A 16,856-nucleotide genomic window follows, 5' to 3' on the forward strand; every position below is an offset into this window, starting at 1 on the left:
GCTGACACCTGGACCGTAGCCAGACGGTGGCCCTGAAACCCCTTCCCATCGCCAGCCCTTGCCCCACTCTCATTCAGTCTTCTGCTTCCTCCCTCTCGCCTCTTCACAACCACACAGCTCTCCTCCAACAGCTAACATTTACCCTGTGCTGCCTCACTGGCCCCTCCCAAACAGTTCACATCCTGGGTATCGTGCCTATTTCACAGACGAGGAAACTGAGGCCACCTGTGAGCCAGAGCCTGCTTGGCTGCCTCTGTTACTCTGACTCAGATACTCCATCCTCCCTTTCCTCCTCCCCTCCCTCCTCCCCTTCTTCCTCTCCCTCCTCCTTCTCTTTCTCCATTTCCCATCTTGCCCCTCTCCCCACATTCCTATATCTGACACAGGTCCAGGCAGGACTTTCTCTGAAGTGGCAAAAGCCTCCGGGCCTTCCCAAGCCCACCTGGTCCCCTCCCAGTCCCCTCCCATCCCCTCCTTCCTCTCCTTGCCTTGCTGCTTCCTAGACCCAAGGCTTCCCTTGGGTCCCAAGGCATCGTTAGCTTCCTTCTGGCTCGTTAAAAATTTGCATAGAATTTGCATAGAATAGCCACATGATCACTCTGTCTATAGCAAAATAGAGCCAGATGTAGCAAGTGTGAGTCAAGGACTGCAGAGACCCAGGAGTGGGAGAATCCCCAGTCTAGGAGGCCAAGTGGCCCTGGGTGGGCATGCCCTCCAAACCTCACGGGGCCTCAAAACTAGAATTACCTCCACTTCAGAGGAACTAAGGGCCCAAAAGGACCTGCAGCCTGCTCATGCAGGAAAGTCACCAGTCTGCCTGGGTGCCTGCTCCATCTGCTTCCGGGAGGGACATGGCCTTCTGAAGGTAACAGACCCCTCCAGGACACCCTCAGGGCCAGGCCCAATCCTAGGTCTCCCAAAGGAAGCTCTTTCCTGGCCTGGCCTGGCCTGGCCTGGCCTCTCCATCCTGCAAGCACTCGTGTGCATGCACACACACACACACACACACTGCACTTGCTAACCGTTGGAGACAAGCACCTCAACTCTTTCATCTCAGCTTTCTAGCTGAGCCGGACCTGCCTGGTCACAGCAGTGTCCAGGAATAAATGTGTGTGGATAAGAAAGAAATCGGTAACAAAGCAGAGGGGAAGCGACCTGTGTTTCAGAGGCTTGGCTCAGCCTCCGCAGACTGCTTAGGAGCAGGAAGCAGGCTACAGGCAGCCCAGGAGGGCCAGGGTGCCGCTCTCCGAGGTGCTGAAGCCTGGGCTGGGCTGGGCTGGGCTCAACAACCTCAGCCCACGCTAACCCAAGGATCTGTGAGCTCACAACTAGAATATAACCTGACCTTCTCTTCTCGACACCTGAATCCCTGGGTCCAAACCCTCACCTCTTAACTATATATATATTTTAAGAGATGTATGTGTGATTATGTGTGTGGTGTGTGTATATGTGGAGAGATGTGAGTGTGTATGTGTGTTGTGTGTGGTATATGTGGGGGTGTGTATGTATGTGTGCATTTGTATGTGTGTATAATATATATGTGTGTGTGTATGTAAAAATATATATATATGGTAGGTGAGTGTGTATATGTGTATATGAGTGTGGGTGTATGGTATATGTGTGTGATATGTGTGCATGAGCTTGTGCATGTGTGAGTGTAGGTGTGAGTATGTGTGAATTGTCTGTGTGAGTATGTGAGTGTGTGTGGTGTGTGTAAGTATGGGGGAATGTGGGTTTGTATGGTGTGTATGTGTGGTATGTGTGTATGTATGTGTATAGTGTTGAGAGTGTATGTGTGGTATATGTGCGTGTGAGTCTGTGTATGTGTGATTGTGTGTGTGAGGTGTGTGTGTATATATGGGGGATGTGGGTGTGGTGTGTATGTATTGTATTGTATGAATAGTGTGTGTGTGGTATATGTGTGTGTAGGGTATGTATGTATGTGTGTGTCTTTGTGTGTGTGCATATTGTGTGAGGGTATGTGTCTATGTATGTGTGATTATGTGTGTGGTGTGTGTGTATATGGGATATGTAAGTGTGTATGGAATGTATATATGTGTGTTATGTGTGTGGTATATGTATGTGTGCATTTGTGTGTGTGTGTGTGTTGCACACAGCCAGAGAAGCCTGTCTCTCCCTAGCACTTTCAGCCCTGCCCTCTCACCTCACTGAGCCTGCAGTGACCATTGTGTCCCAGTGAGCATCTTGCCCCAACTCTTTCCTCTCTTTCTCCCTGTCCCTCCCTCCCTCTTTCCCACCCTAAACACATGTACATGCGCACACACACACACACACACACACGACTTTCACAGGGCTTTTACCAAGGCTAAAGTTAGGCCTGGCACTGAGGGGTTTCCATTACAACTGTCAATGACCTGTGTCTGGAAATGAATGTGTGTCGGGTGAGTCTTGGAGTCTCAGAAGACTAGAAGAGACAGGCTGGTGGAGGGGCTGACAGAGGACTGGCCAGGGCAGCAGAGTCTGTCCATGCTCAAGTACTCTGAAAGGGAAGTCTGGAGTAGATGGAACAAGGCAGAAATGGCTTCAGTACCCACACATGAACACATGGAGGAAGGCACACAACCCCTTGCTGGCCCCACACACAAAGAACTGAAGGGTCTGGGGAGGGGTGTGACTAGGGTCTCACACATGTACACGAGGGGTGGTGGCAGAGCAAAGCTGTGGGCATGCTGCTCAGTGCCAGACCTGGAACAGGGCCCCTCGGAAGCCTGGCAAAGAAACTGGCTGCAAGCTCCTCCCCAGGGACACGGTGACGGCTCACACTTAGCCAGAGCTCCAGCACAGAGGAAGCAGCCAGGTAGGCCAACAGACAGGGGAGAAGGCCATTAATCAGACCAGCCTGAAGCTTTAGCCAGATGTTCTTGGACCACCAGAAACAGCTAGAGGGACTCTCTCCATTCCATGGGTGTCTGGGAGACATCACAATATGCTTTGCAGGAGAAAAAGATGAGTGTAATGACTTTGGGGTTCGAAGACCTGTGGAAATGACAGGAGGGTGCTGGGAGAATGTGTGACTTCACGAGTACCGTGACCTGGGGTCCAGGGCCAAGGAGCACCATGGGACCAAGCCTCCAGACACTAAGGGGAGATGGAAAGCTAAGGGACATCAGGACCCCAGCCATGGGAGTCCAGAGGTCCCCTGCCCCAGCACCTTCACAGCAGAGGAAAAAGCCAAGGCTTGCGGTAGCACCCCACGGCCAGGTCTAGACTCCGCCAGACTCAGAGCCGTTCAACCTCACAGCACTGGGGGGGGGCGGAATGTGCTCTCTATTCATGTTCCTGTTAGATTAAAGAGAGAGCCAGAGTCTCAAGTTCAAGGCCACACACATGGATTAGAGCCCAGCCTCCTGCCATGGCGCTTGGGCTCAGAACCACCCAGAACTGGCTTTCAAAGGCCAAAGCCCCAAAGGGGCTGCCATAAGCAAAGGAGTTCTTTATTCTCCAAAACATCTTCAGGGGTGTCCCTCGGAATATGCACATGGCAAATCAGAGCAGGACAGACAGCCCGACTGTCTTCCTACTGCTGTGTGGGTACATTCTCAGAGGCTGGCAGAGAGAGCTAAGGAAAGTGACAGTGTGCGTGCACACACACACACATACACACACACACACACACAAACATGCATGAACACACCGGTGCACATACATACCCACGCAAGCACATACATACACACACCAGTGCATGAACCTGTACACACACACACACACACATATGCATGCACATGCACGAATGCACATGTGCACATACACACCCACTCAAGCACACACACACATGCACATGCACACACACAAACATGCATTAACACACATGTGCACATACACATTTACTCAAGCACACACACACCGGTGCATGCACCTGTACACACACACACATGCACACACACAAACATGCATAAACACACACTTACACATATGCACCCACTCAAGCACATGCATACGCACATTCATTCACACATACATATTTACACATACACACACACACACACCAGTGCCTCACGACATCTAGCTCTAGGGACTCACCGACCTGAGAGGTGTCAACACCCTCCCACAGGCCAGAGCATCAGAGAAATCAGAGCAGACAGGCAAAGTCCCCGAGGCGGGCCACGCGAGCATGGGAGTTCATCTTCATCACACAGGATTGACCTGGCCATCACAAGCAGTCACATTGATGCCAACACCTTGCCAATCCCCATCCTGGCAAGGATACCAGCTGGGGCCTGGTGGGCCTCATCACTCAGCAGGGCCACTCATAGTGATCCAAGGGCAGAGTCAGGCCCCAGACACTGAATGGGAGGGCTCAGGGCAGCCTGTGGGGGTTCTGGGATTGCGAGGAGGCCAGGAGGCAGGGCCCCCTCTTCTTCTGAATTCTCCAACAAGGGCTCACAAGCCAGGCCTCAGGCTACCACTCCAAGGAGTGGGCAGCTAGTGGGGGCAGGGATGTCCAAAGCTGCTGAAGCCAAAAACAGGCGGATACCCTAAACTGAAGCTACAACAGTCGCTCCTGTCTCCCCTACTCCTGATGGGATCTTCAAACAAAGCAGCCAGAGCTGGCCAAACACAGGCACAAAGATGAAGCCCTGAAGTGTCCTCTAGGTGCCCCGCGAGCTCCTCTTGGTGCCCCCCGAGCCCCTCTTGGTGCCCCCGAGCCCCTCTGGGTGCCCCCCGAGCCCCTCTGGGTACCCCCAAGCCCCTCTTGGTGCCCCCGAGCCCCTCTGGGTGCCCCCCTGAGCCCCTCTGGGTACCCCCCTGAGCTCCTCTGGGTACCCCCCAAGCTCCTCTGGGTGCCCCCTGAGCCCCTCTGGGTGCCCCCGAGCCCCTCTGGGTGCCTGCTCCTGCAAGCTTCACTCTTTCCCATGCATCCGCCGAGGGAGATGGGCCTAAGTCCTCTTCAGCCAATGTCTACGAACACTTAATCAATGTGAGGAAGGATTTGTAATGGTTGGTGTTGGGGTGGGATGTGACCAACACAGGCTGGGCTCCATCGACGATGGAACCACTCTGAGCATGAGTTAACAGGTGAGAGTCTCATGGGCTGACGGGGGCAACAGTCTCCACCACAGGACAAAGCTCCTGTCCAGGTTCCTTCAGTCTGGCCGTGTAGCCTAGGGAAGGCCGCTTACCCTCTCTGGTCTGTCTTTTTCTTGGAAATGACTGAAGGACCCAGAGCCATGTCCATGCCAGAGGCCTGACAGACTCACCATCGTGGTGAGACTTCCCAGCCTGTGAGCAAGGGCAGCACAGCCCTCCCCTCTCCACCTCCCTCCCCCACAAGCCTCCCACCACCTCCCAGGTGACTTATACTTCAGAGGACAAATCAATACAGTATGCAGCCAAAAACATCTTTAATCTTTCTCGGGGATTAGGCTATAAGGTGCTGTGGCCTCTCTCCCAATGTTCAATTCTGATTTCAATTTGGCCTGCTGGAGCAGTTCTGTCGTCTCCCCCCCCCCCAGGTTCTCCCTCCCTCCTCCTCCTCACTCCCCCTCCTCCTCCCTCTGTGTATCTCTCCCTCTTCACCCACCAAGCGCTGACTTCCAAATCAAGTCCCATTTAGCAACAGGGCCAGGTTGGGGACCCAGTGTTGAGGTGGTCTCAGGTTAACCAGGAGAATCTAAGGAAGTGTGTACAGCTGGACCTCAGAGGCACAGGACAGAATGCAGAGGTGGCCACGTGAGGGGCCTTGCCAGACAGGAGGACGGAGGAGCCAGGGCCCGGGATTCTCTTGCTTCTCTAGACTCTGAGGTCCTCTCTAAGCATCTTGTACACTCCTCTTCCCAGTTCCCTACACCTGATTAGGAGCTTTAAAAAGTAACTCACGGTCCTGCCGTCAGCTAAGCACACCACACACCAGCCTCTTCTGTGCCTGCAGGCCATACGCACAGTGTTCCATGTGTCCTTGTCACCCCCCAGCTGGCCATAGACCCCAGCAAGAGGACAGCATGGGCAGAAGACAAAGTAGGCGAGGACAGGAAGCCAGTTGACACTACTTGCCCTGGAACTTGAGGTCAAACCCCACACCCACCCTCTCTGTACTGTGTGACGCCTCTGAGGCTGGCCTGCTCATAGAAATGGGGTCCCCTCCACATAAGACAGAAGCCACCCAGACAGCAGGTGTGGCTCATGATCTAGCACCTCCAAGCCACCCACAACTATGACTCTAAACCCTCTGTCTTCCTCTAAGCAGTACCTTGTCCTGAGCCCCATGGAGGACAGTTTGTGCTTTTAATAGCAGGCTTGTTCAGAGCAGGGAGCAACCCCTGAGGTTTACAGAAGCCGGCAGCACAGTGTGGCATCTATCATCCCCGGAAAAGAGAGAAAGGAGAGAGGACATGGCTCCCGGGCTCTGACAAGGTCCCAACATTGCATCCCTCCAATATCCCAGACCCTGGCAAGTCTGCACGGGCACGGCCAGGCCTCCATCCTGCACTTGCTGCAGAGTTAGAAAGGACCCCACTTCCCACCGCCCCTGCACTGGCTGTGGCCCCCCAGGCAGCTTTCCCAGTACAATTAAAGGGCTTATCACAGAATTGCAGTAGGATTATGCCTGCAGGCCATCACCACCCTCAACCCCCGGCCACTCTGCAGTTTTAGGAAAGGCAATTAGAGGTCTGGACCCTGCGGGTATAAATATACACTGGCCAAGGTCGAGAGCAGCAGTGAGCTACTTAGAACCCACAGGATGAGGCTGTCAGGGGCACCGAGGCCACCCCTGTACTCCTCTGTGCAGGGGACCCTAGGGAGACACAGGATCCAGAGTCCCCCACCCCAGGGGCTACCTCTGAACCCTCCTGACACCCCTTCAGATGGATAGCTGGAGTCCCCATCCTGATGTTAGCCCTTGCTGTGCCCGTGGCTTACCAGAGGCCTCCAGAGCACCCGTCACAGGGACAAGTGAGCAGCCATCTGCTCAGTGGGAAAGCAGCATGGAGACACAGCACACCCACTATGGAGGGTACCCCAGTCCTGAACATCCCCTGCTCCAAGAGCCTCCTGCTGATCGCTTATGCAACTGAGTCCCTGGTCCCCACCTAAATAAAACCCTCTAGTGTCCTTCCTCCCCTGCCCACGAGAGGACAGGGATGTCTACAGATGTCCCTCGTGGCCTTTACCCATGATGGGGCTGGGGAGAGGGGACACCAGACAAACCCAGTTCAGAGAAGAGCTCGAGAACCCAGCAGCAGCGGGCCCAGCCCCACACACCACTCACCGTTCTCTCGGGACTTCTGGATAAAGGCCTCCACGCCGCTCTCGCCGTAGCTGCCCTCTGAGGCCAGCGTGGACACATAGTTCCACTTGAGGGCCCGGACGATGTCCACCATGGCCTGGGCCTGGTATGTGTCCGAGGGCACGACCCGGGAGAAGAAGTCGTAGCGGCTGTTATCACTCAGGTCGGGAGCCGTGGAGGCGTAGCTGATCTGGGGGATCTGGGGGTAAGAGGACACGCGGATCGATGGGCAAAGGCATAAATGGGGCAGTTGCTTCCTACCCACCCACAGCTCTGGGACCCCTAAACCCAGAATCACCCCTCTCACGGAGACAGTCTCCCCACATCCATCCTGTGAAATGGTGGGACAAGTTCCAGACACTGAGAGGAACAGGAAAAGGTCTGATGGTGGCCACCCCTACCTCCAGCTCTCCTCCGATTCTGAGGCCACCTACCTCCTGCATACAACGAGCTTGCCTATGCCCCAAGGGAGACTCCCAGCTGGCTTCATGGGATCTATGACGAATGGTCTCCAGGAACATCCCAGATACAAAATACACACTTGAGTAGGCACACACATGGCAGGAATAGAGAGCACACCTGGACCCTCAGTCTCCAAGGCCCTCTAGTCACCATTCAGACAGCTTTGACTCTATGGTTCCAGTGGCCTCTGTCTCCTGTCTCCTGCCCAGTTGGAGGACACAGCCCAGAACCCAGGCCTCAGATGCTCCCCCATCCCAGTGGCATCCACTTAGAGATCCTTTCTCTTCACTGTTTGGGCAAAGGGCCTGAAGAGGCAAAGCCACCTCAGGGGTACCCTAGGCCTCTCTTCCTGCCCCTACCCTACCAGCCATGGAGTAACATGACCCTGTACCCTCCTGTGGTTGTTTAAAGGCACAAGGAAGGAGCCATGTGACCCTCCTCCCCGTCCCCCTCCTCTCCAACACCATGGAAGCCACAGCCCTCTGCCCCTCCTCCCCTCCTCTCTCATCAGGGCTTTCAGTCTCCACACAGACAGGCTAGGGAAGGAAGGCTCCTAAACAGAGCTGTTCTATGTCCTCCACATCCAACCTGTACCCCACGTGCCAGAAGCACCTCCACCCACGGTGACCATTGGTATATCTCCAGACGTGGTCAAAAGTCCCAGAGGAGTGACTACCCCAGCTGAGGGTCAGTGTTCAGAGATTTGTGTAGAGATGCTCGGGAGGAAGCTGGTGATGGTGGCACGCACCTTTAGTCCCAGCACTTGGGGTGCAGAGGCAGGTGGATCTCTGTATGAGTTCAAGGCCAGCCAGGGCTACACAGAGAAACCCTGTCTTGGGGATGGAGGGAGATTCTAGAGAGGAGAGAACAAGGTGGTATCTAGGGTCAGCCCCACAGGAACTTTATGGCCCAGGAAGAGCAAACCAATTAGCAGCGATCTAATCATTGTTCAGTGACAGCAGGACTGAGTACATGTCTAAAATGTCTATTTTCCTAAAAAAGAGGATTACTATACGCTATGATCTGGGGTGCAGTCAGCTGGGACCCTGTCCACCCATCCTTCCTCCAGATAAGCAACACCTGGGACCCCACTCTTTCCTCATGCCCACCCAGCTAGGCTGCTGCTCACCCCCTCCCAACTAGACCCCCAAGTATCCTGCTGTTAGGCTGGGAGCCCCCCCATGAGCCCCTTTCCCCAGTGTCAGCAGCTTTACACCAGCAGGACTAATCCAGGCAGGTGACCTCCATCATCTGCATGCACCCCATTCCCACAAAGGTGGGGGATCACATGGGGATCCTGCATGCTATACTGCAGGAAAGCCACATGCTGAACTGTCCCACAAGGCAATTTTAAAAAGCTGCTTCCGGGCTTCAGCAACCATCAAGCAGGGAGCGGAACCCAGTGCTTCTGCGCGCGCACGCATGTTCCAGAATAGGTGCTGAGTCACCTGAGCACGTGGTGTGTGACATGGGTATGTCACGCTACGTCACGCAGCCACCGCACTGCAGCCTGCAGAGTCAGTGGACACCTGTCCCTTGGTCACCTGCCTAGCCAAGGGGAGTGACAGACAGCTCTGGAGTGGGAGGAGCTGGGCATGGAGGCACTCTTGAGATCCCAGCACTTGGGAGGCAGAGGCAGGAGGATTGTTATGAATTCCAGGTTAGTCTAGCCTACATAGGGACACCCTGTTGAAGAGGAAGAAGAAAAATGAGGAGGAAGAGGAGGAGAAAGAAGAGGAAGAGGGGGAGGAAGAAGAGGAGGAGGAAGAGAAGGGGAGGAAGAGAAGGAGGAGAAGGAAGAAGAGGAGGAGGAGAAGGCAGAGGCAAAAGGGAGCTGAGAAGGCAGGGTGTAAGGAGAAGAGACTGAGGCCCCTGCCAGGGTGACTGACAAGGGTATCAAATTCTAAGGAGCTGTAGGCGTATTTGAGGGAGGGTAATCTGCCTAGGGGGACCAAGATGGTATTTATGCACATATGCCTGCATTGGGGTGCTTATGTGCCCTTAGGATTACAGCAGGCCCTCACCCCCATAGTCTAAGCAAGCCAAGCCTGGCCAGTACATAGGAGGGATTCATCACACCACAGCTCAGGCCCAAGAAAAAGCCTCCAAAGTGTCAGACTCAGAGGCCCAGGGAGGTGGCCGTTAGTGGCCAGAGGGCGGCTGAATTAGGACATGCCTCATCACAGAGCCTAATTAAGGTGTAGTCAGTCCCCAGCGTCTCTGGAACTGTTCTGAGAAGTTAGGGTGAAATCTTTGCCCAAGGTTAGCTCCACAGGGGACTTGTCTGTAACAGCCAACACTGAAGGCCTACAGGGCAGGGACAGAAGATCTCCATTCCTGTTGGGTGGCCCCTGAAGGATCTTGCACAGCTGATCACTTGCCTCTGGCACACCAGGTCACATAGAGGTTTTTTTGTTTTGTTTTGTTTTGTTTTGTTTTGTTTTTGAACCTCCACAGACAAAGGCCAGCCCCAGCCTCTGGCCACTCTGGGCCCAGTTACACACTCTGCCTGGCCCAGGCTGCATCTATCAAGCTACACTGCCTGGCCTCTCTACCCAAGGCACTTCCTGGGACCCAGGCCCAGCCCACAAAGCTCCCTGCTCAGCTCGAGAACTCCAAGGTATCATGGTTCTCCTCTGCCCTGGGAACCAGAAACTGCATCACACAGGTGCCAAACTGTCGCTCCTCGGGGGCCTGCAGAGTAGAGCCCCACTGGGACTGGGAACACTCGTGAGAACTTTCAAACTGCCACAGTGTCCTGGGAAGTAAATTTCGTCCACAAGAGTCAAGAGGTTTCTTTGCCTCTGTGGCTGTCTCACACACCCTGGTGCCTTCTTCATTAACCCACTCACTCCGTAATGGCTTCCCGAGCCCCTGCTGTGTGCTTTACCTGCGGAGTTCTGGGAGACATGGAGACCTCAGTGAAGCTGATCTCAGCACTGGAGACAGAGACAATTACTTGAGCGATAAACACACAGGTATCTAATGTCAGGTGCTGCTCACAAACCACTGCCCATGGTGCCGACTCTCACCCCGTGGTACACATTCGTTACCTTTACAGCTCCCTGACCCTGTGTTGGCCAGGTCACATGACACGCAGGGCGTGTCACTCACTGAATCAGGAGCAGAGGGATGCATGTTGTCTCTGGGCCCGAGCGTGTCACCACAGGTAGGGGACACTCCATGGTATATGTACCCTCTGCTATTGTCACCACCAAGGTTCCAGCCTGACGTGCGTTCCTGAGGCAGGACGAAGCACTCCACATGACGGGCGGTCAGCAATGACTAGGCCTATGTCTTTGCAAATCCCAGAGGTTGGCAGAACGGTTGCTACTACAGCATCCCTCGCTTGTGCCGACTGATACAGGGGACAGATCTGAGGGCCGCTTTTTTCCCAGAACATCCCCTTCATTCAAAACAGGTCTGAGGGTTGGTCGTGACCAAAGCACCCACCGCCTGCCCCTTGTGTCAGCTTGTACGGTCAGCAGTGACATGATTCTCTGACTCCCAGACACTAATAATGGCTGGCATTTTAGAACTTGGATGTGTCAGGCTCACTCTTAGCACACTTCTCGGCTAGGAGCGGACAGACTAGATTGAATTAGATTCATTCTGGAACACACATGACTCATGAGCATCATCAGGACCGACGCTGCTTAGATGCCTTATGTCCTAAGAGGGCTTCTAAGCATAGCACCTTCAATCACCTATTTAAATCTTCCCTTACCTAAAACTAATCCAGAAAGGTCAAGTTACTTATCCAACGTCCCACAGCTCTTGACAGGCCGAGGCAGGATTTGAACCTGAGAAGGCCTACTCCAGAACCCTTACCAGTAATTGCCAGGTAAAACTTTCAGTCTCCTCTGTGCAATGTGCCTTAGACACATGTAGCCACACAGCGAACATGCATGCATGTACAGAATCCGAGGCTGGAGCTGGAAAAACAGCTCAGCAATTAGGAACACTGGCTGCTCTTCCACAGGAGCGGGGTTCAATTCCCAGCACCCACAGGATGGCTCACAACTGTCTGCTAACTCCAGTTTCAGGGGGGTCTGGCACCCTCTACTGGCCTCCATGGGCATTGTGTACATGGAATACACAGACATGCATGCACAATAAGAAATTTGCAAAGTAAATAAAATAGCGAAGTGGTGCACATCTTTAGTCCCAGCGCTTGGGAGGCAGAGGCAGGCAGATATCTGTAAGTTTTAGGCCAGCCTGGTCTATGTAGCTAGTGAGACCTTTTCTCAATAAACCAAAAATTGCAATATAGTTAATAAAATTAATTAGAAATTAAGAGTGGTGCCCACAGCCTCCAGCGACAGGTGGCTGCCTGAATCTCCCAAGGCTTAGAGAGTGGGCAGCAGAGGAGAGAAGTCGCATTTTCTCTGTTCAGGTCCACCTCATCTGCCTGTCAATCTACGGGCTGAAGTGGTCCATCTGTCTCTAACACAAAGGACAGAGCAAGGCTGGCCCCGGGCCACAGAGGGCTGTGCAAACGGCCTGCTTTGAGCAACAGCTAATTTCTAAGCGTAATTATTAATTTCATGCTTATCGTATGCAAACCTCTGCTTCCCAGACGAGATGAGATTGATTTAATTAGAAATTCCACCATCAAGTCATTTGGATCTGAGCTTTTAATTAGGGTCTCCAACAGCACCCTGCCGCCCCCTACATCCCCCAGGATGCCAGAGAGGACTACTCCCTAGGAGGACATAGTCTACAGCTGCCAGTGTCCCATAGGCCAGGACAGCACCTGTCACCAGAACTCTTGCTGTACCCTGTCCCTCACAGCACAGCACAGCCTCGGGTGGGCCTCTCTTTTCTCTAAGCAACTGTCTTAAGTTACTTCTCTATTGCTGTGATGAGCCACCTTAACCAAGGCAGCTTCTAGAAGAATTTAGTTGGGCCTTACAGTTCCAGAGGGTTAGAATCCATGACAATCCTAGCCGGGAATGTGGCAGCAGGCACACGGGCACACGGGCACATAGGCATGGCACTGGAGCGGTGGTGCAGACATCCCAGAGCATGAGGCAGAGAGAGCTAACTGCGAATGGCTGGTGTCGTCAGATGTTTGCTTGGTTTTGTTTTGTTTTTCGAGACAGGGTTTCTCTGTGTAGCCCTGGGTGTCCTGGAACTCACTCTGTAGACCAGGCTGGCCTCAGCCTCCCAAGTGCTATATTAAAGGGGTGTGCCACCTTGCCCGGTTCGTGGCTTGAGCTTTTGAAATCTATCTCAAAGCCCACCTCCAGTAGAAAGCATCCTCCAAGAAGACCACACCTACGAGTGGGGCCGGAGTGATCAGAGCAGAGCAAGCGGGAGAAGGAAAGGGGGGCGGGGGGGGGGGAGAAGGCCACACCTCCTAATCCTTCTCAAATAGTTTTCAAGTATTCTCAAACCAAATATTCAAATCCATGAGCCCTTGGGAAACCGTTCACATTCAAACCACTAGAGCAACACACTGAGGGAATGACTGGGCAAGAGTCCACGCCATTGGCACAACTTTAATCCTAGCACTTGTGAGGCAGAGGGAGGTGGATTTCTGTGAGGCCAGCCTGGTCTACGTAGTGAGTTCCCAGAAAGCCTGGGCTACACAGAGACACCCTGTCTGGGATCTGGGTGCTCATGACGTGGGTATCAAGCCATGTCTCCCTTGCAGCTCACAGCAAGGCAGTCCATCAGAATAATTAATTTGGAGTAGTCTCACGTGCATGACCTCTGACCCCATCTCTTCCCACACCACCCTGGCCCCCAGCAGCTCCTGTCATGCCAGCCTCCCTCCATACCTTGGGTCCTGTGGGCACATCGTACCTCAGGACCTCACAGTGGTCCTCCCTGCTGCAGGATATCCTCCGCACAGCAGTGCACGTGACCTGCCCTATTTGCCCTCATTTACAGCATAGGCAGCCTGCCAGGGAGGCCTCACTCTGCCCGGTACCTAGCCAGGGCAGTAAGTGGGCCACCTATGATAATACCCACAAAAGGGCAATACCGACTCCCCCACCTCCCATGATGCCTCTGGCCTGCAGGGCTCTGCCGGACCTTTGTTTCTCTGATCCCACGGTGACACTCTGTCTGACACTCCTGCCTCCGCTCTGGCTGCTCAACCTCCTATCAATACAGGAAACTTGCGCTTGGATTAATTTCCTGTTCTGAATTGTTTTCCTGGATGGAATCAGGCAGCACCGCAACGGGCCCTGGGCAGATATGCCCCTGGAAGGCGCGTGTCAGTCCCTGCTTGCCCTTTTAAGCGGTGCATATTTTCATAGGAACCCAGCACACACCCCTACTGTGAGGCTTGGGAGCTGGAGAAGAATGGGGTGTGGAGGATGGGGTGGGGAGGGAGGAGAGAGCCCAGCTTTCCTGGCATCGGCTGACAAAGGAGCCGCACCAGTGCGTTGGAGGAAGGGCTTGAAGACAGATAAGGCTGTTCGAGCGGGCGGGCAGGCGCCGGCCCTGGGCCGAGAGCAAACAAGATCCTCAAATCAGCACTTGCCCTACTTCATAAGCAAAATGTAGATCAATCAACTACACTCAGGGTAGCAGGTTTGCTCGCTGACTGTGCCCCTCGTCCGTGTCCATCTTAGGGGAGGTGGGTGGCGGCTGAGCCAAGCTCGCACACCCAGGACCACAGGCAGCCCTTGTGCTCGCTACAAGGAGAGCTAGAACCAAGCTCCCAGAGATGAGATGCAGGTAACAGAGCCTCAGTCTCTTTGTCTGCAAAGTGGGTTTTGTGATGAGAATTGACTCTTTGTCAAAGTCGTAGTGAGGTCACGGTGAGGGGCATCCGAGAGGATGGGTAGGAAGGAAGCTGGGGAAAGAGGCAAAGGACCTAGGTGCCTGAAGCCTTTATCCTGTCCAGGGTGTGGATGGCCAAATGTGGGAACCTCTCTGCTCTCTTGCTTCAATCCCCATAAACTGAAGAAAGAAGGCTTTGCCCAGGTTAGAGACGTGGAAGGGCTTATCCAGGTCACCAGGTCATACTAGACCAGCCCAGGTGGCCTCAGGACCCCAGGGCCTGGGCTAGGAGCTAAACAGGAAAGATAACAGGAAAGCATGGAGGGGAGTCATACACATCAGGCCTGGCAGCCCTGTCAACAGGTGAGCAACAGAGGGTGTTCGTGGTGACTCAAGTCTCAGCATTTGTGACACACTAAGAATCAACTCTGTGCTACACACACGCGCGTACACACACACACACACACACACACACGGGCCATCTTGTCAGTCCTCACACAACAGGACCACTGTTAACTCCCTTTTTCAGATGAGGAAACAGATCCAGAGTTCAAACAGCAAATTGTAAGGCAGGATTTGAACCCATGTCTGAGGGCTTTGCTTGAGTGTTCTCAACCCACAGCTCCCAGCCCCTCACCCACCCGGTGTCTGGGCCCAGGAGACAGTGTAAATAAGGGTCAGGATTGCTCTTGCTGCTTCCCCACACCCCCACCTCCCACCCCACCCCGAGCCCTGCGCCCCTGAGCAGTCAGCTTTCCACCTGCACCTCCTCTGTTTAGTGAGAATTTAATGAGCTGCCTGGCTCTCATCAAGAACAGAGGGAGGGGCTTCTACAGCATGCAGGATCTCATGAAAACCTGTCCCAAACCTGATGACCCTCCAGGAGCTTAAGGAGTTAGGGCAGGGCCAGGAGGATCTTCAATGCCCAAAGCAGTTATTATTATGTAGGTGCCCTGAGGTCCTCTTAGCTGCAGAGCACAAGTGGTGGGGGTGTGGCTGGCCTTCAAGGAAATGAGCCACTCTGCTGTCCACCACTGTTCCATCAGACTGTGTGTGTGTGTGTGTGTGTGTGTGTATGTGTGTGTGTGATGGACTGCACCATATTAATATAAGATGATATAATGGGATGTTTTAACATCATTGAACACACGAGACGATAAAAGTCACACCACCAACACTCCCCGTGATTTATATCCACAGCCAGGCCACAGTCAGACCAGCCAGGCAGCCAGGATGAAGCCCCACTGGGGCTCTGGGGCTTATCTGGGAGAAGGGGCTGGAGGTGTAGCCAGAAGCAGAAAAAACTCACAACTGACAACTGGCACAGCCTCGGGGTTCCCAGGCTGGGTGCCCCACTGGAGTCCCCAGCAGGCAGCTCTCCCCTAACTGGCCTCTATTGTGCTTGTCCTCACTGTGGCATCTCACTGTGTGGTCTCCTTCTGGGTCCTGTGCCTCCTCAGTTAGCACAGCCTCCCTTTCCTGCCTCAGCCCTGCACCCCAGGGTTCAGAGCACACACCCCCGCCAGCCCCATGCCCTCACCTGCCTGTCTCTATGCTCACTCTCTGATCCTTGAAGGCCAGGATCTCACCCAGCTGACCACCTCTGGGGACACCAACGAGTGTCCAGAGCAGGAGCAGCCTCAGAAGAGCCACCAAGTCCTTTCTGCATTCAGGCCAAAGACTCTTCAAGACCTTGAGTCTTCCTCACTGTCTGAGCCTGGCTTATCATCTGGTGTTGCCAGCTTTCTTCTGGAAACATCTAGAACCCACACACACTCATACACACACACACTCACCCCCTTGCACACATAAGTATTCCCACCCACTGCTGGAAGGACAAACAAAACCCTAAGCTAGCTCAGTCTCTCCTGACCTCTTCCCTGGGCTGACCTCTCCCTTTTCCTTGCTCCCTGGCTCTGGTCTGCACTTCCCGCATCCCAAGGCCTCGGTCCTGCTGTTCCCTTACCTCACGGACTCTCTTGAGACATCACACACTTCCCTGAGACCCTGAGGAGAACACACTGCCTGCCTCTGCCCGCCTCCCATAGCCCAGGGTGTAGACCATGGATATGAACGACTATGGTCCAGTAAGGAGCTGCTGTCCACGGTTGCTGATTCTCCTACGCAGGTCCCATCAGGATTCTGTTGGAGGAAAGTTTATGCAGGGGCCCTCAAGATGGTTTAGCGGGCAAAGGTGCCTGCTGCAAAGAATGTCAGCCTCAGTGTGATCCCTGAGACCCACACAGTGGAGAGAAAGAACCCACCCCTGTGGGTGTTCTTCTGACCTCCACTCACAGGAGAACTGGAATCCTCTCCCTTGGCCTTCCTCACCCAGGCTCATTCAATAATCAGAACAGGCTGCTGCCAGCTCTCAAGGGGACAGATGCTCCCCACCCCTCCAAGGGGACAG

The 16,856-nt window shown here is 54.0% G+C and overlaps 1 protein-coding gene across 1 annotated transcript in view; it reads right to left on the minus strand.

Annotated features, from left to right (window-relative positions):
- The window catches only part of Grm4 (glutamate metabotropic receptor 4), an 84,458-nt gene that overhangs the window by 37,659 nt on the left and 29,943 nt on the right, over positions 1-16,856 (minus strand). Inside the window, exon 3 of the mRNA XM_021186115.2 lies at positions 7,229-7,445. Within this exon, the coding sequence (XP_021041774.1) occupies positions 7,229-7,445 (217 nt within the window). The remainder of the gene's footprint in view (positions 1-7,228; positions 7,446-16,856) is intronic.

This window comes from Mus caroli, chromosome 17, assembly GCF_900094665.2.
Source record: "Mus caroli chromosome 17, CAROLI_EIJ_v1.1, whole genome shotgun sequence".
Taxonomy (NCBI): domain Eukaryota; kingdom Metazoa; phylum Chordata; class Mammalia; order Rodentia; family Muridae; genus Mus; species Mus caroli.